The following is a 24218-nucleotide window of genomic DNA, read 5'->3' on the forward strand; positions in this document are numbered from 1 at the left end:
CAGGAGATCGTCCAAGTAAGGGATAATTAAAACGCCTTTTCTTCGAAGAAGAATCATCATTTCGGCCATTACCTTGGTAAAGACCCGAGGTGCCGTGGACAATCCGAACGGCAGCGTCTGAAACTGATAATGACAGTTTTGTACTACAAACCTGAGGTACCCTTGGTGAGAAGGGTAGATTGGGACGTGGAGATAAGTATCTTTGATGTCCAGAGACACCATATAGTCCCCTTCTTCCAGGTTTGCTATCACTGCTCTGAGTGACTCCATCTTGAATTTGAACCTCTTTATGTAAGTGTTCAAGGATTTTAGATTTAAAATTGGTCTCACCGAGCCGTCCGGCTTCGGTACCACAAACAGCGTGGAATAATACCCCTTTCCCTGTTGTAGGAGAGGTACCTTGATTATCACCTGCTGGGAATACAGCTTGTGAATGGCTTCCAAAACTGCCTCCCTGTCGGAGGGAGACTTTGGTAGAGCAGACTTCAGGAACCGGCGAGGGGGAGACGTCTCGAATTCCAGTTTGTACCCCTGTGAAACTACCTGCAGAATCCAGGGGTCCACTTGCGAGTGAGCCCACTGCGCGTTGAAATTTTTGAGACGGGCCCCCGCCGTGTCCGAGTCCGCTTGTAAAGCCCCAGCGTCATGCTGAAGACTTGGCAGAAGCAGAGGAGGGCTTCTGCTCCTGTGAAGAGGCTGCCTGGTGCAGTCTTTTTCCTCTTCCTCTGCCCCGGGGCAGAAAAGAGTGGCCTTTTGCCCGCCTGTACTTATGGGGACGAAAGGACTGAGTTTGAAAAGACGGTGTCTTTTTCTGCTGAGAGGTGACCTGGGGTAAAAAGGTGGACTTTCCGGCCGTTGCCGTGGCCACCAGGTCCGATAGACCGGCCCCAAATAACTCCTCCCCTTTAAACGGCAATACTTCCATATGTCGTTTGGAATCCGCATCCCCTGACCACTGTCGCGTCCATAACGCTCTTCTGGCAGAAATGGACATAGCACTCACTCTTGATGCCAGGGTGCAAATATCCCTCTGTGCATCACGCATATATAGTAATGCATCCTTCAAATGCTCTATAGTTAGTAATATACTGTCCCTATCCAGGGTATCAATATTTTCAGTCAGGGAATCCGACCACGCAACTCCAGCACTGCACATCCAGGCTGATGCGATTGCTGGTCGCAGTATAACACCAGTATGTGTGTATATACCCTTCAGGATATTTTCCAGCCTTCTATCCGCTGGTTCTTTGAGGGCGGCCGTATCAGGAGACGGTAACGCTACTTGTTTAGATAAACGTGTGAGCGCTTTATCTACTCTAGGGGGTGTTTCCCAACGCGCCCTAACCTCTGGCGGGAAAGGGTATAGTGCCAATAATTTATTAGAAATTAGCACCTTTTTAATCGGGGGAAACCCACGCTTTATCACACACCTCATTTAATTCATCTGACTCAGGAAAAGCTACTGGTAGTTTTTTCACTCCCCACATAATACCCTTCTTTGTGGTACTTGTAGTGTCAGAAATGTTCAATGCCTCCTTCATTGCCGTGATCATGTAACGTGTGGCCCTACTGGACATTACGTTTGTCTCCTCACCGTCAACACTGGACTCAGTATCCGTGTCTGGGTCTGTGTCGACCCACTGAGGTAACGGGCGTTTTATCGCCCCTGACGGTGTCAGAGACGCCTGGACAGGCACTAATTGATTTGTCGGCTGTCTCAAGTCGTCAACAGTTTTTTGCAAAGTGCTGACATTGTCACGTAGTTCTTTAAATACAACCATCCAGTCAGGTGTCGACTCCCTAGGGGGTGACATCACTAATACAGGCAATTGCTCTGCTTCCACATCATTTTCCTCCTCATACATGTCGACACAATCGTACCGACACCCAGCACACACACAGGGAATGCTCCGATAGAGGACAGGACCCCACTAGCCCTTTGGGGAGACAGAGGGAGAGTTTGCCAGCACACACCAGAGCGCTATATATATATATATATATATCAATAGGGATAACCTTATATAAGTGTTACTCCCTTTTATAGCTGCTGTTTATAATTTAGCTGCCAATAGTGCCCCCCCTCTCTCGTTTTTACCCCGATTCTGTAGGGACTGCAGGGGAGAGTCAGGGAGCCGTCCTTCCAGCGGAACTGTGAGGGAAAATGGCGCTTGTGTGCTGAGGAGATAAGGCCGTCGTGAAGGGGCGGAGCCTATCTCCCGCTTTTTTCTGGAAAACTGGCAGGGGTTAAATACATCCATATAGCCCAGGAGCTATATGTGATGTATTTCTTTTGCCATCCTAAGGTATTTCTGTTTTTATTGCGTCTCAGGGCGCTCCCCCCCAGCGCCCTGCACCCTCAGTGACCGGAGTGTGAAGTGTGCTGAGAGCAATGGCGCACAGCTGCAGTGCTGTGCGCTACCTTAGTTGAAGACAGGAACGTCTTCTGCCGCCGATTTCACCGGACCTCTTCGTTCTTCTGGCTCTGTAAGGGGGCCGGCGGCGCGGCTCCGGGACCCATCCAGGCTGAACCTGTGATCGTCCCTCTGGAGCTAATGTCCAGTAGCCTAAGAAACCCAATCCACTCTGCACGCAGGTGAGTTCGTTTCTTCTCCCCTTAGTCCCACGATGCAGTGAGCCTGTTGCCAGCAGGACTCACTGAAAATAAAAAACCTAAAATAAACTTTTACTCTAAGCAGCTCAGGAGAGCCACCTAGCCTGCACCCTTCTCGTTCGGGCACAAAAATCTAACTGAGGCTTGGAGGAGGGTCATAGGGGGAGGAGCCAGTGCACACCAGCTAGTTCAAGCTTTTACTTTTGTGCCCAGTCTCCTGTGGAGCCGCTATTCCCCATGGTCCTTACGGAGTCCCAGCATCCACTTAGGACGTTAGAGAAATAAGAATTTACTCACCGGTAATTCTATTTCTCGTAGTCCGTAGTGGATGCTGGGACTCCGTAAGGACCATGGGGAATAGCGGCTCCGCAGGAGACTGGGCACAACTATAAAGAAAGCTTTAGGTCTAACTGGTGTGCACTGGCTCCTCCCACTATGACCCTCCTCCAGACTTCAGTTAGGATACTGTGCCCGGAAGAGCTGACACAATAAGGAAGGATTCAGAATCCCGGGTAAGACTCATACCAGCCACACCAATCACACCGTATAACTCGTGATACAATACCCAGTTAACAGTATGACAACAACTGAGCCTCTCAACAGATGGCTCAACAATAACCCTTTAGTTAAACAATAACTATATACAAGTATTGCAGACAATCCGCACTTGGGATGGGCGCCCAGCATCCACTACGGACTACGAGAAATAGAATTACCGGCGAGTAAATTCTTATTTTCTCTGACGTCCTAAGTGGATGCTGGGACTCCGTAAAGACCATGGGGATTATACCAAAGCTCCCAAACGGGCGGGGGAGTGCGGATGACTCTGCAGCACCGAATGGGCAAACTCTAGGTCCTCCTCAGCCAGGGTGTCAAACTTGTAGAATTTAGCAAATGTGTTTGACCCCGACCAAGTAGCTGCTCGGCAAAGTTGTAGAGCCGAGACCCCTCGGGCAGCCGCCCAAGAAGAGCCCACCTTCCTCGTGGAATGGGCTTTTACTGATTTAGGATGCGGCAGTCCAGCCGCAGAATGTGCAAGCTGAATCGTACTACAGATCCAGCGAGCAATAGTCTGCTTTGAAGCAGGTGCACCCAACTTGTTGGGCGCATACAGGATAAATAGCGAGTCAGTCTTTCTGACTCCAGCTGTCCTGGAAACATACATTTTCAGGGCCCTGACTACGTCCAACAACTTGGAAGCCTCCAAGTCTTTAGTAGCCGCAGGCACCACGATAGGTTGGTTCAGATGAAAGGCTGATACCACCTTAGGGAGAAATTGGGGACGAGTCCTCAATTCCGCCCTATCCATATGGAAAATCAGATAAGGGCTTTTACATGACAAAGCCGCCAATGCTGATACACGCCTGGCCGAAGCCAAGGCCAACAACATGACCACTTTCCACGTGAGATACTTCAATTCCACGGTTTTAAGTGGCTCAAACCAATGTGACATTAGGAAATCCAACACCACGTTGAGATCCCAAGGTGCCACTGGAGGCACAAAAGGGGGCTGAATATGCAGCACTCCCTTAACAAAAGTTTGAACTTCAGGTAGTGAAGCCAGTTCTCTCTGGAAGAAAATCGATAGAGCCGAAATCTGGACCTTAATGGAACCCAATTTTAGGCCCATAGTCACCCCTGACTGTAGGAAGTGCAGGAAACGGCCCAGCTGAAATTCTTCCGTTGGGGCCTTCCTGGCCTCACACCACGCAACATATTTTCGCCATATGCGGTGATAATGGTTTGCGGTTACTTCTTTCCTAGCTTTAATCAGCGTAGGAATGACTTCCTCCGGAATGCCCTTTTCCTTCAGGATCCGGTGTTCAACCGCCATGCCGTCAAACGCAGCCGCGGTAAGTCTTGGAACAGACAGGGCCCCTGCTGCAGCAGGTCCTGTCTGAGCGGCAGAGGCCATGGGTCCTCTGAGATCATTTCTTGAAGTTCCGGGTACCAAGCTCTTCTTGGCCAATCCGGAACAATGAGTATAGTTCTTACTCCTCTTCTCCTTATTATCCTCAGTACCTTTGGTATGAGAGGAAGAGGAGGGAACACATAAACCGACCGGTACACCCACAGTGTCACTAGAGCGTCCACAGCTATCGCTTGCGGGTCTCTTGACCTGGCGCAATATCTTTCTAGCTTTTTGTTTAGGCGGGACGCCATCATGTCCACCTGTGGCCTTTCCCAACGGTTTACAATCAGTTGGAAGACTTCTGGATGAAGTCCCCACTCTCCCGGGTGGAGGTCGTGCCTGGTGAGGAAGTCTGCTTCCCAGTTGTCCACTCCCGGAATGAACACTGCTGACAGTGCTAACACGTGATTTTCCGCCCATCGGAGAATCCTTGTGGCTTCTGCCATCGCCGTCCTGCTTCTCGTGCCGCCCTGTCGGTTTACATGGGCGACTGCCGTGATGTTGTCTGACTGGATCAGTACCGGCTGGTTTTGAAGCAGGGGTTTTGCCTGACTTAGGGCATTGTAAATGGCCCTCAGCTCCAGAATATTTATGTGCAGGGAAGTCTCCTGACTTGACCATAGTCCTTGGAAGTTTCTTCCCTGTGTGACTGCCCCCCAGCCTCGAAGGCTGGCATCCGTGGTCACCAGGACCCAGTCCTGTATGCCGAATCTGCGGCCCTCTTGAAGATGAGCACTCTGCAGCCACCACAGCAGAGACACCCTGGTCCTTGGAGACAGGGTTATCAGCCGATGCATCTGAAGATGCGATCCGGACCACTTGTCCAACAGGTCCCACTGAAAGGTTCTTGCATGGAACCTGCCGAATGGAATTGCTTCGTAGGAAGCTACCATCTTTCCCAGGATCCGCGTGCAGTGATGCACCGACACCTGTTTTGGTTTTAGGAGGCCTCTGACTAGAGATGACAGCTCCTTGGCCTTCTCCTCCGGGAGAAACACTTTTTTCTGTTCTGTGTCCAGAACCATCCCCAGGAACAGTAGACATGTCGTAGGGACCAGCTGTGACTTTGGAATATTTAGAATCCAGCCGTGCTGTTGTAGCACCTCCCGAGATAGTGCTACCCCGACCAACAACTGCTCCCTGGACCTCGCCTTTATCAGGAGATCGTCCAAGTACGGGATAATTAAAACTCCCTTCTTTCGAAGGAGTATCATCATTTCGGCCATTACCTTGGTAAAGACCCTCGGAGCCGTGGATAGACCGAACGGCAACGTCTGGAATTGGTAATGACAATCCTGTACCACAAATCTGAGGTACTCCTGGTGAGGATGGTAAATGGGGACATGCAGGTAAGCATCCTTGATGTCCAGTGATACCATGTAATCCCCCTCGTCCAGGCTTGCAATAACCGCCCTGAGCGATTCCATCTTGAACTTGAATTTTTTTATATACGTGTTCAAGGATTTCAAATTTAAAATGGATCTCACCGAACCGTCCGGTTTCGGTACCACAAACATTGTGGAATAGTAACCCCGTCCTTGTTGAAGTAGGGGCACCTTTACTATCACCTGCTGGGAATACAGCTTGTGAATTGCCTCTAACACTGCCTCCCTGCCTGAGGGAGTTGTTGGCAAGGCAGATTTGAGGAAACGGCGGGGGGGAGACGTCTCGAATTCCAGCTTGTACCCCTGAGATACTACTTGAAAGATCCAGGGATCCACCCGTGAGCGAGCCCACTGATTGCTGAAATTTTTGAGACGGGCCCCCACCGTACCTGGCTCCGCCTGTGGAGCCCCAGTGTCATGCTGTGGACTTAGAGGAAGCGGGGGAGGACTTTTGCTCCTGGGAACTGGCTGTATGCTGCAGCTTTTTCCCTCTACCTCTGCCTCTGGGCAGAAAAGACGCGCCTTTAACCCGCTTGCCCTTATTGGGCCGAAAGGACTGTACCTGATAATACGGTGCTTTCTTTGGCTGTGAGGGAACATGGGGTAAAAATGTAGACTTCCCAGCTGTTGCTGTGGAAACGAGGTCCAAGAGACCATCCCCGAACAACTCCTCACCCTTATAAGGCAAAACTTCCATGTGCCTTTTAGAATCTGCATCTCCTGTCCACTGCCGAGTCCATAACCCTCTCCTGGCAGAAATGGACATTGCACTTATTTTAGATGCCAGCCGGCAAATATCCCTCTGTGCATCCCTCATGTATTAGAGTGCGTCTTTAATATGCTCTACGGTTAGCAATATAGTGTCCCTGTCTAGGGTAGCAATATTTTCCGACAGGGAATCTGACCACGCAGCAGCAGCACTGCACATCCATGCTGAAGCAATAGCTGGTCTCAGTATAACACCTGTGTGTGTATATATAGACTTCAGGATAGCCTCCTGCTTTCTATCAGCAGATTCCTTCAGGGCGGCCGTATCCGGAGATGGTAGTGGCACCTTCTTTGACAAGCGTGTGAGCGCTTTATCCACCCTAGGGGATGTTTCCCAACGTGACCTATCCTCTGGCGGGAAAGGGTACGCCATTAGTAACCTCTTAGAAATTACCAGTTTCTTATCGGGGGAAGCCCACGCTTCTTCACACACTTCATTTAATTCCTCAGATGGAGGAAAAACAACTGGTAGTTTTTTCTCTCCAAACATAATACCCTTTTTTGTGGTACCCGGGGTAACATCAGAAATATGCAACACATTTTTCATTGCCTCAATCATATAACGTGTGGCCCTATTGGAAGATACATTAGTCTCATCGTCGTCGACACTGGATTCAGTATCCGTGTCGACATCTGTGTCTGCCATCTGAGGTAGCGGGCGTTTTAGAGCCCCTGATGGCTTTTGAGACGCCTGGGGAGGCACAGGCTGAGAAGCCGGCTGTCCCATATTTGGTATGTTGTCAAACCTTTTATGCAAGGAGTCGACGCTGTCGCGTAATTCCTTCCACAGAACCATCCACTCAGGTGTCGACCCCGCAGGGGGTGACATCACATTTATCGGCATCTGCTCCGCCTCCACATAAGCCTCCTCATCAAACATGTCGACACAGCCGTACCGACACACCGCATACACACAGGGAATGCTCTGACAGAGGACAGGACCCCACAAAGCCCTTTGGGGAGACAGAGAGAGAGTATGCCAGCACACACCAGAGCGCTATATAACACAGGGATCCCACTATAAATGAGTATTTTTTCCCTTATAGCTGCTTATATTATATCTATATATACTGCGCAAAATTTAGTGCCCCCCCCTCTCTTTTTTACCCTTATGTAGCTTGACACTGCAGGGGAGAGCCAGGGAGCGTCCTTCCAGCGGAGCTGTGAGGGAAAAATGGCGCCAGTGTGCTGAGGGAGATGGCCCCGCCCCTTTTCCGGCGGACTTCTCCCGCTTTTTCTGGAATTCTGGCAGGGGTATTTTTACACCTATATAGCCTTCCTGACTATATATGGTGTAGATTTGCCAGCCAAGGTGTATTATATTGCCCTCAGGGCGCCCCCCCCCCCCCCCCCAGCGCCCTGCACCCATCAGTGACCGGAGTGTGAGGTGTGCATGAGGAGCAATGGCGCACAGCTGCAGTGCTGTGCGCTACCTTGTTGAAGACAGAAGTCTTCTGCCGCCGATTTTCCGGAACACTTCTTGCTTCTGGCTCTGTAAGGGGGCCGGCGGCGCGGCTCCGGGACCGAACGATCGAGGTCGGGTCCTGTGTTCGATCCCTCTGGAGCTAATGGTGTCCAGTAGCCTAAGAAGCCCAAGCTACCACCAGTTAGGTAGGTTCGCTTCTTCTCCCCTTAGTCCCTAAAATATACTTTCTTTTTAGGAGCTCAGGAGAGCCCCTAGTGTGCATCCAGCTCAGCCGGGCACAAGATTCTAACTGAAGTCTGGAGGAGGGTCATAGTGGGAGGAGCCAGTGCACACCAGTTAGACCTAAAGCTTTCATTATAGTTGTGCCCAGTCTCCTGCGGAGCCGCTATTCCCCATGGTCCTTACGGAGTCCCAGCATCCACTTAGGACGTCAGAGAAATCAGATCGCTCGGGCGTACGCAAGGTGATTGACAGGAAGAGGCAGTTTGTTGGTGGCAACCGAGCGTTTACAGGGAGTGTCTGGAAAAATGCAGGCGTGCCCAAACGTTTTCAGGGAGGGTGTCTGTCGTCAGTTCCGGCCCCGATCAACCTGTTCTCATCGTCCTGGGCTGCGCACACACTGCACAAAGTGAATTTTAGCAGCTCTGCAAACACATAGGAACGCACACCTGTATGGCGAATATACACTCCCCCTGGAGGCGGCGACTATCTGAACGCAGGACAGCAAAATTAGCAGCCTAGCGATCAGATCTGAATGACCCCCATAGAGCCGCTGAAAGAGGTGCAAATAAATAAAAGAGGAGTCAATGAGAAGACAGCCCAAGGAGGAGATGCACAGTGTAGCTGGTAAGCAAGAGTTCTAGGTAATGAGAACAAGGAAGAGGGCCGGTGAGGATTTGTCGCTGTATTTTGTGGTGGATGGGAGCCAGTGAAGTGGTTTGCAGAAGGTGATGACCAACGCAGAGTGGCAAGACAGATAAAGGAGGGGACAGCAGCGTTAAGGATAGACTAAAGTACTAGGGAGAGGATGGCCCCGAAAGGAGGAGGCTGCCGCAGTACAGGCAGGAAATAAGAGTGTGGATGAGATGTGGCCTCCATTTTGAGAAAGGGGCTGATACTACAGATATTACAAAGGTGGAAGCAGCAGGATTACACTGAATGCTAGTAGTGAAGGGGAGGAGAGGAAGGAGGGGGAAGAGTGGAGTAGAGCATAACACAATGGCGGCAGACTTGAGGAACAGAGGAGAGGGTGGTCCTGTCAACAGATGAAGTGAGGAGGGTGGTTATGGATGAGGGGAATACAATGAGCGCGGCTTTAAACATACTGAACTTGAGAAAGTGCTGGGGCATCCAGGAGGACATGGCAGAAATACACTTAGAGACACAAAAGGACTAGGGAGAGGGGTCTGGGGAGCAGAGGTAAAGTCATTAGTGTAAGGGTGGTATTGGTTCTGAAGGAGCTAAGATTTCCAAGGGAAGAGGTAGAAAGGATGACAAAACATAGGTCAAAAACAGAACCGTGGAGGACAGTGACAGGAAGAGGTGGAGGGGGTAGGTGGAGTCAGAGAAGGCACGGACAGAGGTAGGTAGACGGTCAGCCAAGAAAGAATACAGAGGGTGAAGGAGTGAAGAGATTGATGGAGAAGATGGCAGTTCACAGTACCAAAGGCTACAGGATATAGTCGAAATCGTAAGGAGAGTTAGTGCATATGTGTGTACACAGCTTGCGATGCCGTTGTGCGCTCCCGCGGGATCGGCATCGCAAGCAAAAATAGACTGTGCAGGCAAGTCAATTTTGACTATCTCGTGTAAAAGATAGTCAAAATTGTCACTTAGCTAAAATCGGTATCGCAAGTACAGTCACCTTTGCTTGCGATATAGACTATAGTTCATGTCGTATACTGAGAATCGGGCATAGCCCGAATCTCACCATGTGTATGGACCTTAAGATTTGCTACCTACTTCCACAAAAGCATATGTGCTTGGCAAACTCACTGCATGCACAGGACTGTAATAACTATTTGACTGTTTCACTATGACAGCTGTGTCACGAACCGATCACTCACCTCTGCGGGTTCTGGGGTTCGTCCGTTGCCGGCGCGGTTGCTCGCGGTGCTGTGCGGCCGTGTTAGGACGCGGCGTGGTCAGCGGCAGAGGTGATGCAAGTTCTGGGAGCCGGGAGTGCGGGGACCAAATGGCGAAAGGCACCGCTGTGTGTCTGCAGTATAGGAGGCGGCCATGTTGGAGACCAAATGAGCACCTGAGAGCACTTGTGAAACACCTGTGGGTAAGTGTTAGCCAATCCCGTGCTTGTGCTGCCTTTAAGTAGGCTGGGATTATGTTACTCTGCGCCAGTGCTTTGTTGCATCTACTCTATGCCCTAGCTCTGTGCTCGCTCCGTGATATCCTGTGTAGTTCCAGTGGTCCTGATATCGCCTCCGCTCCCAGGGGTCTGCCTGCAAAAGATCCATCAGCTCCCTGCTGTGCTGTCAGTCAATCGCTCTCCCAATGGCAACAAGTGGATTTCCAGAGTCTTGTGAGAGGTTACCCTGTTTGCCTGCTTCAATCACACAGTCTTTGGAAGATTCTACTAAACTCAGGTGCTCGTTTAATCAGCTCTCAGTTTAACTCATTCTTCACCATTATCGTCTGCTGCAGTTTCACAGTGCTTCAAGTGTTATCTTCACAACTTGCAAGTATTCTATTCAGTATTGTATTTTCATTGTTGCTGCAATCAAGGACAATTCTTCACAGCTTTCCAGTTTAACCTTTAAGCTTCAGTACTTGTCTCTACAGTTATTCATTTATGTCTACAATATCCAGTTAACACTCCTTACAGTTTGGCACCAGTCATTGCATCTTTTGGACAATTCTTCACAAGCCTGTTTAAACTCCGTTGTAGGAACATTTCTTCAATGCATCTTTAAGTCTGTTCCTGCTTATCATTATACCATTCATTGCAATACGTCAGTATATATATGGTGACTAATAATTGTCATTTTACTCCTTACTGGAATTGTTGCCTTTAATAAATCTATGAAACTGAACTTTCTTCGTCCTCTCTGCTTTCATCATACACCAGCACCTACACCTTTGATTGGTCCAGGGTTAACGGATTCACAAAAACACTTGGCTCTGACAAGCTGTATGTGTGTACCATGAAGAGAAGTAGTGCTGGTACAGATAATAGAGCAGGATAGTCCCGCTGTATCTTAAGGACTTAAAGAGGCTGATTCAAAGTTGGAAGAAAAAAAAAAAGGAGTGACTTTCCTCCTTGGCAAAATGTTGCAAGGTGGGGCAGATTTATAATGTGAAGAGAGATTTAGACTTGAGAGGGGTGTATCCCGGTTCAAATCTAGCAACTGGAGGTATTTAAAAGGTCTCTCAACTAACCTAAAATGTTGTATTACCCTTCTTTATCCCCATAGGGCCTAAGTCAGAGATGTACCCAAACCCGATGGTTTCAATACATCTCTGCTGGTTTTAAATATGCACATGAGTAGGATCTGTCTGCACATGTGTAAATCTGTGTCTACGACGACGGTCGCACTGCCCCCTAAACTGCAGCATGATGGATATGCTGTGCTCATTTGGATGTGGGCGTGGCTAATTTTCAGAAAATGGGGGCCTGACGGCCTTGATTTCTGGGCATGCCGAGGCCAGTGGTTGCATCTCTGAACAACTTCACTGGCAGCATAATACATGGGCCATCCTGAGTAACTGGAGGGATACCAAATAGTAACGCAGAGTCTGCGGTCACATCTGCGATCAGAGAAACCGGCAGAAGTTGCTTATAGTCACACGCCTCCTGCAACATTAGCATATTAATCACACAGCATGCTGCGACCAAACATGCAGCTGCTGTATGAACTGCATCCATCTCTGAGTCAGGCCCATAGTACGAATAAATACTTATGCTGCACACTGTTCTGATAGATATGTTTGGAATGGGCAGCAAAGAGGGTTCTACCAATGAATGAGCAAACGTCATGTCCTGTGGGCCTGTTTTAAAGTATAGGAGCCCAACAAGTAGATGATATCTTATGTGTAAAAACAACACACACAAAAACAACAGGATGACCTACTAAAAAATAAATAAACAAAGCACAAGTGACTTCATTACTACCTCAGTCAGTTTGATTATACCATCTGCGCACAAGCAGTGATATTCCTAAATCCTGGACTGTTGTGTGCCTTGAGGACAGCATTGGGGTCAGGCTGCAGGTAAAGAGGGTTAGGGTTAAGGGGGTTGGGGATTAGGGCTAATCTATGTACCACCTTGGTGTCGTGATGCCGCTGTCGGTATTTTGACTGCCAGCGTTTTTCAAAATTCTACTGTTATAAACCTAATAGCATGCATAATGCTGACAAATTTACAAAAATTGCAGTAATAAGTTACATTATAAGGTCAGGCACAAAAGTACTTGGCTTAAAACCTTATTCATGTATATGGTAAGTGATTAAAAAATAAATAAATAGCTTTCATCATCATCATCTATTTATATTGCACTACCATTTTACGCAGTTCCGTACGGGACTATTTGTCATTCTTATAAATCCAATAGGAACTTAGTTTAAATTCTCAAAAAATTGGATTTTAATTACCTACCAGTAAATCCTTTTCTCGTAGTCCATAAGGGATATTGGGGAGACTTAGTACGATGGGAGTATAGACGGGGTCCAAAGGAGCAAGTGCACTTTAAATTTCTTCACTGGGTGTGCTGGCTCCTCCCCTCTATGCCCCCTCCCACAGGCAGTTATAGGTAAAACAGTGCCCGATGGAGAAAGGACATACGAGAGAAGGAACATAACAATGAGTGGTGAAATTTATACACCAGCACACCACTAACAAAACAACCAGCAACAGCTGGTAACCAAACAGAAACAGCTGAATAGGTAACCATAGGAAAGACAACCTGCAGAAAAGTCAACGCACTGAGGCAGGACTACGAGAAAAGGATTAACCAGTAGGGAATTAAAATCCTATTTTTTCTAGCATCCATAAAGGATATTGGGGAGACTTGATACGATGAAGATGTCCCAAAGCTTCCAGAACATGCGGAGACTGCTGCAGCACCGCCTGCCCAAACTGGGTATCCTATTTGGCCAGGATATCAAACCTGTAGAACTTCAAAGGTGTTCTTCCCCGACCAGGTAGCAGCTTGGCAAAGTTGCAAGGCAGTGACTCCACGGGCAGCCGCCCAGGCAGACCCCACCGATCTTGTAGATTGGGCCTTCAGACTATGGAACAGGTAAGGCCACCGACACACAGGCCTGCTGGATAGTAAGCCTAAGCCAACGAGCAATAGACTGCTTCGAAGCAGGGCAACCCTTTTTCTGTGCATCATATAGCACGAACAAAGAATCAGTCTTTCTGACATATCTTCAAGGCTCGCACCACATCCAATGCCTTCGGAGGAGCAGAAGTGCCAGACCTGACGGAACCACAATAGGTTGATTTAAGTGGAACACAGAGACAACCTTCGGCAGGAATTGCTGCCTAGTCGGGCTCCCACCTCGAGATCCCCTCGGTATGGGTGGGCACCGTCATGCTAAGGACTTAGTGGAAGCAGAACTGGTGCTCTGTTCCCGAGAACCGGTGTTTTTAGGTCTTCTCGTCTTACCTCTGGTTCCTCTAGCCACATTGGAGGCACCTCTGGCCCTAGATCGAAATCTGTTAGACTGAAAGGACTGAAAAGATGGCCCCGAGTAGGAACGCCTAGCCGGCGGGGCCCCAGAGGGAAGAAATATGGATTTCCCCACAGTAACTTTAGAAATCCACGTATCCAACTAAACCCCAAAGAGCCATTCCCCAGAAAAGGGGAGAGATTCCACTGCGCTTGGACTCTGCATCCACTATCCATTGACGCAACCACAAGGCCCTGCGCGCCGACACGGTCATGGCAGAGGTCCTAGCATTAATATTGCCCATCTCCTTGAGTGAGTCACACAGGACACGTGCAGTGCCCTGAATGTGCATCAGGAGAGGCCTCGTAGCGACCAAAGGCATATCCCCGGAGAGGTCCTCCTGAATTTGAGAAGCCCACGTGTGAATGGCATGGGTCATCCAGCAACCCGCTATGACCGGCCTTTGCGATACACCTGCTGCTGTGTAGATAGACTTAAGTGTAGTCTCTATTTTTCTGTCCCCAGGGTCCTTTATGGGAAAGGAGTGCGGAGGCAGGCAGAACCGCCTTTTTAGACAGTCAAGAGACTGATACGTCAACCCCCGGGGGTTCTTCCCAGAATTTCCTACCTTCAGGAGCAAATGGTAAAGTGCGCAAGAATCGTTTTGACACTTGGTATTTTTATCTGGATTTTTCCAGGCTAACTTAAACAGGTCATCCAACTCTACAGAATCAGGGAAAGTGACATTAGGCTTGTTCTGTGTTAAGAAAAACGACTGCTGTGACGAAGCGTCCTCTAGAGGGAGTTTTAACACGTCCCGTATAACCAGAATGAGGGGTTCAATACCCTGAACAGAAGTGGAATCCCCACTAACGGGATCCAAGTCCTCCCCATCCTCCAGTATATCTTCATCTGAATCAGAGAGTAGAGCAGGTAAACCATGCTTTGGTGGTCCTGAGTTAGAGAGGGGGGGGGGGGGGCTGTATAACATCTGCCCTGGCAGCCAGGTCTGCAACAGGCTGCTGTAGTAGCAGAGGTTTTTTTTCTGAGCATTAGCAGTGAGTTGTGATGACATATCAGACATCATAGTTTTTATGGCACCTAGACAGGAAGGCTCTTGACCCTCTCCCCCAACTCCCTCACTGAGTTGTGAAGATTGGCTGCATTGTTCACATGATACAGAATCAGATGATAAAGGAGAGAATCTGGTGTGGCATACACTGCATAGTTTTTGTTTACCCATGTTCACAGTAAAGCACAATTACATAAACATACACACAGACAAGTAACAATTTAGCAAGCCTTACTGTATGTGAGAGGGAGATAGAGAGAGAGAGGAGAAGAGCACACCCCAGCTACACAGCCCCAGTGAGGCAGTAAGCTGTTACATCACAGCAGAGCCGGCCCTAGCCAATTTGATGCCCTAGGCAAAATTTTGTCTGGTGCCCCCTAGCTCCGCCGCTAGTTCTGCATCTGTACCTGCAACGCTCAGGTAGTGGGGCCCACCGGGGGTTTACCCTGTGGGCCAGTTCAACTCTGCACAATGCCACACAGTAATGACCATAATACATATAATTCCACACAGTAAAGGAACCTTACACATATGCCCCACATTAGTAATGCCCATAATACACATATACTGCCACAGATACTGCCACACTTGCTGGTTATACAAAAAGACCAGTATCAAACATGTAGAAACTGTCCATTCTCTTCACTATTCAGTGTGTTTGCTGGTGTCTGTTACTGCATGCCCTTTACTTTATACTGTGGGAGTGATATGCTCTGCCCTCCAGTCTGATGTGTCCGAAAGTCATGCTGCACTGATGTTTCATATAGAAAAGCACAACGCAACTTACTGACCACGTTACAGTGCTGGGTGGCAGGGGAATTTTACGGCATGGACTGACTAAGAAATAAAGTGTGGGGAGAACATTTCCCATGTTATGTCCCTGCAGACACCTGGGAATTGCACAGGGATAAGGTACACAGGATTGCAGGGTCCCCCTCCCCTATGTGCACAAGCAGTATAGGTGATGTCAGGTTTCTGTGAAGCAGTCTTCCAAAATACACATGTGTTATAGAAGCCATCCAGTAATAACCTTATATATAGTCAGTGAAAATGTCACAGGTCCAGGAATTGCATTTACTTGGCTTCTGCTGTCTGTCTGAGGTCTCACAAGTCAGGGGCATTCAAGCATGTCAGAGGAAGTTTAAGGCACAGTGTGCATTTTTTTTTACAAATGTAAACAGCAGTGTATACAAGTACTGATTGAATACATTTGGAAAGTAACAGTTAGTTTGCGGACTGTCCCTCCCAGCATGAGATACTGCAGGGACATGCTTGGATGCCCCTAGACATGCTTGGATGCCCTAGGCAAATGCCTAGCCTGCCTATAGCTAAGGCCGGCTCTGCATCACAGTGAAACACCTATGATTACTGTCCTTTATAGGACAGATTGTGTACAATAGCGGCTCTCCCCCTTTGCAACACCCTGTACCAGTTTTCCAGCGTTTTATGAGTGTCAGGAGGAGTTGTGTGTGCCTGCTGATGCTGTAAGCAGAGGAAGGCGCCAAAATACCGCTGGTCCCACTCTGAGGTAGCTCTGCCACCCCCCAACGGCGCCGGAGCTACAGTGATTTTTATACTGGCAATGTCTCCCAAATAGCTTAAAAACATCACACAAGTGCTAGTTTAAGCCACCGCTAGCGAGGAGGGTCCCGTATGCCTCCCCTGCGTGTCAGCCGCACTTTGAACCGGGGGACCCCCTAGTGGGGCCCCCGGTTTGTACTCACCACTCTTCTCACCTTCAGGCTATTGTTAGGGGTGCGACTGCGACAGCTAAGGCGCAGTGCCCCGCTGTACGAACACAACCTTTCAGGACGGTGGTCCTGCAGCGGGGAAGCGGCTCTGACACCTCGCAAGGCCGGTGACCCCTCCCCCCCTATCTCCCACGGTGCAGGTATGCTGTTGCCCAAACAGCATACCGGAAATAATAAAGATTGAAAAAAAACTGAAGAAAACTCTCTGGAGCTGCAGAGATGTGCATCCTCTCCTGAAGGCACTTTTTCTAAACTACCTGTGGGAGGGAGCATAGAGGGGAGGAGCCAGCACACCCAGTGAAGAAATTTAAAGTGCACCGGATCCTTTGGACCCCGTCTATACCCCCATCGTACTAAGTCTCCCCAATATCCCTTATGGATGCTAGAGAAATACACACACAGGTTATTTTTTGGAGTGTGGATGGAAATCTCTGCAAACATTGGAAGAACAGACAAACTACACACAGATCAGGCCCTGGCTGGAAATGTAACTCTTGACCCCTTGAAGGAAAATTAAACAGAAGAGTGTCTGCCACTGACCTGTGTTGGGGTGATGTGACTAATGTCTTCTGACGCCAACTGTTTTAGCAATGTGGTTTTTCCTGCATTATCGAGACCTAGGAGCAGGATTCGTACCTCCTGGTCTGGAGCACTTTTCAATTTACGCAAGATAGATAGCAGACCCTAAATGGCAAATGAATAAAATACAATAAATATAATAGCATCTAATAAAGAAAATGCACTTCATGAGTATAGGGAAGGCTTACCCATAATCACACAAAGGCTCTGAAGAAGCAATAACCAAGCCCTAAAACCAAAGCAGCTTGTACCTGTGAGCTGTACGCAGTATGCCTCCCTATGAGTTTGATGCTATGAATTCCATGCAGGAAGGAGAGTGGACAAAGGCTAAATGCTGCAGTTTGCAGCTAACCCTAAGAGAAAATGCAGGGCTATTCCATTGTTATGTGTGAATATGGACCATAGTGCTTGCACAAACTATGCACCGTGGTCTGTTTTCACAGAGCCGCAAGCATGTTATTATAACGACCAATGATCATTTCCAGTGCAGTACAAAACACTATTTTGGATCCTTTGGGCCTGCTGCCCATAAGCATCTCATTATTAACAAGCTGAAAAACGTTGCTCATTCCCTGGAACAGCAGAGCTGGACAGGCTGGAACACATACAATGGCAGTCTTTTCTATCACATCTTGAAATCCACCTCACGTGATCAGCCAAGGTATTAAGTACTTTGAGATGGTTTAACAGATACATCAGCTATGTGCTTTCTGTGTGTCATGGCCATATGCTGTAACATTAATTGCCATACTACTATAATCGACAATGTGTGTATATGGATAATCTATAACATTGTGTATACGTAGAAATTGCAATTATGATTCAAAAGTCTGCAATTCTAGTGTTTCACATTTTGTGTGTATAATAAAAATTGGGACGTGAACTGATTGCTAGATAGATTAGTTTTGTGACATATACAAACCCAAAGTAGGCAATATAGACATCGATGTCGACACCAGAATACCACCATGGTTAAAATGTCAACGCCTGGAAAATGACGACATATGCAGTATGTCAACATGAAATGTCGACATTAGTTTTAGGGATTGTGGACAGATTTACCCTTAAAACCACATTATGAATGTTGACATGACAAATGTCAATCTATGTTTAACCCCCCAAAGTGGGTTACTTATACCCAGTTTCCAATGACTTGAAAATCCTGGGTTATTGCACTTCAACACGCAACAACCCAGACTTTAGTCAGTGGAAACAGCTTCACCAGGGTCCAGTCAGGGTTGTGCACAGGAAGGACCCGGGTGAGCTGCAGTGGAAATGGGTAACCCGGGTCTTCTGACCTGGGACCTGTTCACAACAGGGGGAAAGATGCTTTCCCGGAGTAAGGATATGTCATCTCCAAGAACCGACACTCCACCCAGGATCAGCGCCGCAGTGGAAAGGGGTCTGGCCCGGGTCTGACCAAGTTTGGAAATGTGTTCCCAATTCTAGGTCTGACCCGGGAGTTTAGTGGAAATGAGGTATTATAAAACGTTGTTCAAAGGTGCAAATCTGTACTAGGACCATAACAACCAATCAGCAAATATCTTTTAATCTGTCCAGTGCATGTTAGAAAAAGCAAACAATTAATTGGTTGACATGGTTTTGGTGCAGATTAACGCCTCAGAGCAAGGTTAGCAAAGTACCCATGGAGTTCCCTTTGTGTATGTTCTCTCGGTTTATATAATTACATGTCCTATTAATTACCATATAAAGAGTGAGAATTTGTACTGCAGATTACAAAGCCAACTTCTATGCATTAGCTGCTGCACAGTTGCCTGAAACTATGGCGCTGTAGGTCAGTTTGAGAATCTATTACACAGCAAATCATCCTGGGGGATTATAGAAACAAAATTAAATATGGACAATTGTGGGACAATTTGAGAATTTTCAACACAAAAATAACATCGTAAATAATCCTGAAATATCCTAGGAAATTATAGAAACAAACTAAAATGTGAACAATTGAATTCTGTTGTGTTACTCGAGCAATGGTGAAAAGAATCCCACGTTTATGAAATAGCAGTAAATGACCAGCATCCTTTTATTTTAAAATAGTAACATCTAATAAACATAATTATGTTGCTTAACCAATTACGATTAACAAATAGTTTTCCCTGTTTAGGGGTGATGGGAATAACATCACTGAAGAATCTGCTATTGAAGATAAGCAATGCCCATATTAAGTAAATTGCCATGAAAAAGTGGCGTTGTCACAGGGCACTGCCACAGCACTGGACCTAGTTACTCAAGATGGCTCAGGAGATTAGATTGATGAAAATAACACAATGATTCACTGGTATAAAACACGTATGGAGAGACCTGAAACTGGTGGCAATATGGTCGGAACAATGTAACTGATAAGCCAAAGGGGGGGGGGGGGGGGGGGAATAAAAAAAAAAAAAAATTATATATATATATATATATATATATATATACACACACACATAGGATGACAGCCGGATGCTGAGCCAGCCCTGAACAATGGGGTCCCCAAAGCAAGATTTTAGCTGGCACCCCTTAAAAAGCAGCCAATGACTCTGAAAAAGGTTGTGTTACTGCAGGCACCTCCTGGAGCTTTGGGGTGCTAGGCATTCACCTATAAGGCCTATGCCCACATAAAACACTAGTGGGCCTGATATCTAGTTGGATGACATCTCTTGTGGCACTACAAATCCCAGCAAATCCCCTACGGCAGGGCATGCCAGTGCCCACCCCAGCACAGCCCCTGTCAGGGAAGGTAGATCCCCAGGACGGCTGGATGTAATCGCCGGGACATCTCCTCACTGTGAGTCACCCAGGATGAGCCCCCCTCCTTCCCTCCTCAGCATCATGGCGTCCCAGCAACGGAGGAGCTCGCTCATCCATTACAACTGTCCTCCCTGCCCGGCCACTCCATGCCCGCTTCCCACCAACATGCCCAGCTCCGCCGTCCGCCTAAGGTTACCGGCCTCCCCCAGACATCAGGGGCCACCAGCCGCACTCACCATCCTCTACGCGGCGACTCTCTCCAGGTTACCAGGGGCAACTACGTCACCCAAGCCGCTGCTGCTGGTGACGCGATACGCCCCGTGGGTGTGCCGTTAGGAGACGTACGCTGCTGACACACACATTCCTCTCCGTCCATACTTGAAACTGGAACGGCATTGCGCACGCGCGAAACTTGCTGCGTTAAAGCTCTGCTGCCAAAAAGTTTGGGCGGAACCTAGTTCTGACGTTTCATTGGTTGGAGCGGGCATCTGCTGCCTTGTGATTGGTCATCGCGCTCGTAGTAGCTATCGTGGACGGAAGCAGTGAGTGAATGAGGGCTGCATGGTGAGTTACAGCAGGAGCTGGGCTGCAGGTATAGTATAATGATATGTGAGGCAGGGACACAGGGTCTGCACCATGTCATATTAAATAAACCCATCGACAGGTCACTGTATGACAGCTGTGTGGCATAGTCTGGCATATACCAGAGTCAATGCAAGCAGATTGCATATGTTGCTGATTAAACTGCGGTAGATACCATATTGCACATTATATGACTTTTTTTTTTTTTTGCATTTCTGCTTGTGTTGCAGAATAATATGATGTTATACATATTTATAGAATATTACATGCGCAGCAATGAGTATGCTAGATATATATATATATATATATATATATATATATAAAATAAAATTAGTATTATGATGTCATTACTAGCCTTTTGAGAAAACTTCCCAACAAAGCTTTTTTTATTGGCAGAGTAAAGATGACTACACACTTAGCGGCATAGTAAAGTATATCGCTCATTTTCCCTTTCCTAGGTATAGGGGTCTATTTACTAAGCCTTGGATGGAGATAAAGTACCAGCCAATTATCTCTTAACTACCTTGTCACAGGCTGGGTATGAAAAATGACAGCTAGGAGCCGATTGGCTGCTACTTTATCTCCGTCCACTTTGGTGGTCATTTCGAGTTGTTCGCTCGTTGCCGATTTTCGCTATGCTGCAATTTGTTGCTAAATGCGCATGCGCATTGTACACAGCGCGCATGCGCTTAGTTATTTAACTAAAAACGTAGCAGTTTTGCTGTTGATCCTGCAGCGCTTTTCAGTCGCACTGCTGATCGGTGAGTGATTGACAGGAAAGGGGCGTTTCTGGGTGGTAACTGAGCGTTTTCCGGGAGTGTGCTAAAAAACGCAGGCGTGTCAGGGAAAAACGCGGGAGTGGCTGGAGAAACGGGGAGTGGCTGGCCGAACACAGGGCGAGTTTGTGACGTCAAACCAGGAACTAAACGGATCGAGCTGATCGCAATCTAGGAGTAGGTCTGGAGCTACTCAGAAACTGCAAGAAATTATTTAGTAGCAATTCTGCTAATCTTTCGTTCGCTATTCTGCTAAGCTAAGATACACTCCCAGAGGGCGGCGGCCTAGCGTTTGCAATGCTGCTAAAAGCAGCTAGCGAGTGAACAACTCGGAATGAGGGCCTTTATCTCCATCCAAGGCTTAGTAAATACACCCCATAGTTTGCTATATCGCCCAGTGTGTATGCAGTCGATGACGAGCAATGCATAGCCCCACAGGTCGTTAACGACCGTCAGTCTCGGCTGTGCATGCAGCTCAATTTGGACTCATCATGACATCACTCTGCGATATCGCGCAGTGGGGCAGATGTATTAAGACTGGAGAAGGGTCAAAGCAGTGATAAGTGCAAAGTGATAACGCACCAGCCAGCCATGTACATTATGAATAGAAAAATGACAGGAGCATGGCTTGTGCATTATCACCTTGCACGCTGCTCTATCACTTCTCCAGGCTGAATACATCTACCCCACTGGGTATGCCTGCCATCGGGTAGTCCGGCCTGGGAGGGGAAACACTAGGCGATGTCGCTCTCTGAGCACATTGCTTAGTGTGTACCCACTGATAATGCTGATTATCTTTACAGGAATAAAAGCTATTCCTTAAACACACCGTAAATACACTTTAAACCTTTAGCCGCTGCGGCCGCTATACTTAATTCACACTCTACGCACCTTTTACGCTATTAGCGTACAGAGTCCCGTACAGTGTATGGACTTTGCGTACACACGCCGCGCTGATGGTACAAAGTACTCACAGCACGTACACACCCAGAGATACACTTTAAACCTTCTACAGCAATGCACTGCAATAATAATAATACACTTTAAACCTTAGCAGGGCAATGAGCACACGACACCAATTGTGATTTTACCGCTGGGTTCCGACACCACAGTGGATTATTTCTGAAAGGGGGTTTACAATACAAATTATACACTACAATACAAGACAATATATAACAGAATAATGGCTACAGTCAATGTACATACGTGATTGGAATCGCTTGCGCTACCCGGTCCGGTCCTCGGTCATCACGGGTGATGACCTTCAGAGTCTGTGATAGTGACCTGGCCTGCAGCTGGCTCTTTATACAGTAGATCAAAACATAATACAATAGACACTGTGTGCTCTTCTTCCATTGGTTCGGGGGTGGGACATATCCTGTGCACCGGGGACCATTGGTCAGCTCAAGAAGTGGGCGATGGCTAGGACTTGAGATGTGGTTTCTGTTGTTTGCATCTGAGTTCCCGCCCCATGACCAGTTAAACCCATCACATTAATCATACATAAATCTGGTATTATTAATAACTTAATGTGGTAATATATAATAATGTTCTTATTCCCACCAGATTAATGTTTACGTGACTCTGAACAATATGATCCCACACATGATATGAATATCTATTTCAATCCTCAAGATATACATATATCCACATATATCCATATACTCATATATACACACACACATACTCCTGCTATCACAATTTGTTAGGAATTATATTTATATATATATATATATATATACAAACACATACATCTCCAAGAGTTTAGACTATGAATGTTAATATCTTAGATTTCTAAATGTCTGGTTTGTGTTTTGGTTAGCTATTGTTAATTGATTTTCTAACAGCTTCGGTTCCTGGGTATTGTCTCTTCGTTTGTTTTTGTCTTCAGGTGAGACAATGACAATCCAGTACTCATTGTTTTAAATAGAAATTTGGCTATCCTAGTCAACAAAGGTGTTTGCCTTCTTCATAGAATTTCAAAGCTTAGTGTAAATAAGGCCATTGTATTTTAGTCTCTGGGAGTTTTAATTTATGTGTGACTGATCTTTATGCTATTTAGAAGAAAAAGCAGACAGTGTGGGATTTATACAATATATATATTAGATTTATGATATGTCTTTGTGGCTTTTCCATGAGAGTACAAATTCCACTGTAATTACTCATACCACGCTCTAATGCGTAGGACCGAGGGAGCGACCATACGCAATTTGCGAATATGTGCACGCACAGCCGAACACGCACGCACACGGAGGCCACCTATGTGGTGTTTGTATGTAATGTGTGTTTTGTAATATTTTCTGACTTCGACAGTCCACTCTTTGGCAGTCATCAATAACTGCCACTAACTAATCAATAAACAGGAAAAAAAATATTACTTATACAATATATACAAAAGCTTGGATGATCGGGGAAGAGTTGTAGGTTGGAAATGTATGACCTAGTGGGATAGTAAAAAGCATGTATGTATGAATCCATGTCTGAGGGGCATGTATCATCGTGTCGTATATGTTCTAGATAAGCTTTGAGGTATTGCGAAGTATACATTAAATCCTTCTTATCCCGTATTAAGGGTCTGTAAGTGGGCCGACAAACACTACCGAGCTCTTTTCGGCTTCTTGTTCCAACAAATGGGGTGCACATTTAGTTGATGATACATGGAGGGGGAACATATGTGAGTGCTAGTATGTGTGGATATCACCTGTCGACTATGTGTGTCATTAACTGAAGTTTGTAGAGATGAAAATAAGACACATATCTAAAATACATTCACATAAACATTTACATAAACATTCTTGGGTAGGGCTGATGTCTTTTTCCGGATGGGTGTATCTGGGCAGAGGGGGAGACAAAAGAAAAACGGGTGAAAGAAACAGGCCATGGAATTCATTTGCAATCCTTATCATAACACCGTCTCTATGGATGGGTCGTAAATTAAATCTGCTGCTATAACAATGCCCTCGCTCCTTAGACTCATCAA

The 24218-nt window shown here is 47.1% G+C and overlaps 2 protein-coding genes across 4 annotated transcripts in view; one reads left to right on the top strand and one right to left on the bottom strand.

Annotated features, from left to right (window-relative positions):
• ARL3 (ADP ribosylation factor like GTPase 3) overlaps positions 1-20237 on the bottom strand; it is a 141920-nt gene extending 121683 nt beyond the window's left edge. Inside the window, exons 1-2 of one of the 2 annotated variants that reach the window (XM_063961935.1) lie at positions 20117-20237; positions 17094-17237 (exon numbers count right to left, since the gene is read on the bottom strand). In XM_063961935.1, coding sequence (XP_063818005.1) covers positions 17094-17237; positions 20117-20119 — 147 coding nt within the window. In that variant the 5' untranslated portion in view covers positions 20120-20237. Of the gene's footprint in view, positions 1-17093; positions 17238-18836; positions 18954-20116 lie in introns of those variants that run through there. The other variant, XM_063961936.1, reaches the window with a different exon arrangement.
• Positions 20234-24218, top strand: part of SFXN2 (sideroflexin 2) — a 192452-nt gene continuing 188467 nt past the window's right edge. Inside the window, exon 1 of one of the 2 annotated variants that reach the window (XM_063961934.1) lies at positions 20234-20444. The gene's annotated coding sequence lies outside the window, so the exon portion shown is untranslated. Of the gene's footprint in view, positions 20473-24218 lie in introns of both variants that reach the window. The other variant, XM_063961932.1, reaches the window with a different exon arrangement.

This window comes from Pseudophryne corroboree, chromosome 3 (genome assembly GCF_028390025.1).
Source record: "Pseudophryne corroboree isolate aPseCor3 chromosome 3, aPseCor3.hap2, whole genome shotgun sequence".
In the NCBI taxonomy this organism is placed as follows: domain Eukaryota; kingdom Metazoa; phylum Chordata; class Amphibia; order Anura; family Myobatrachidae; genus Pseudophryne; species Pseudophryne corroboree.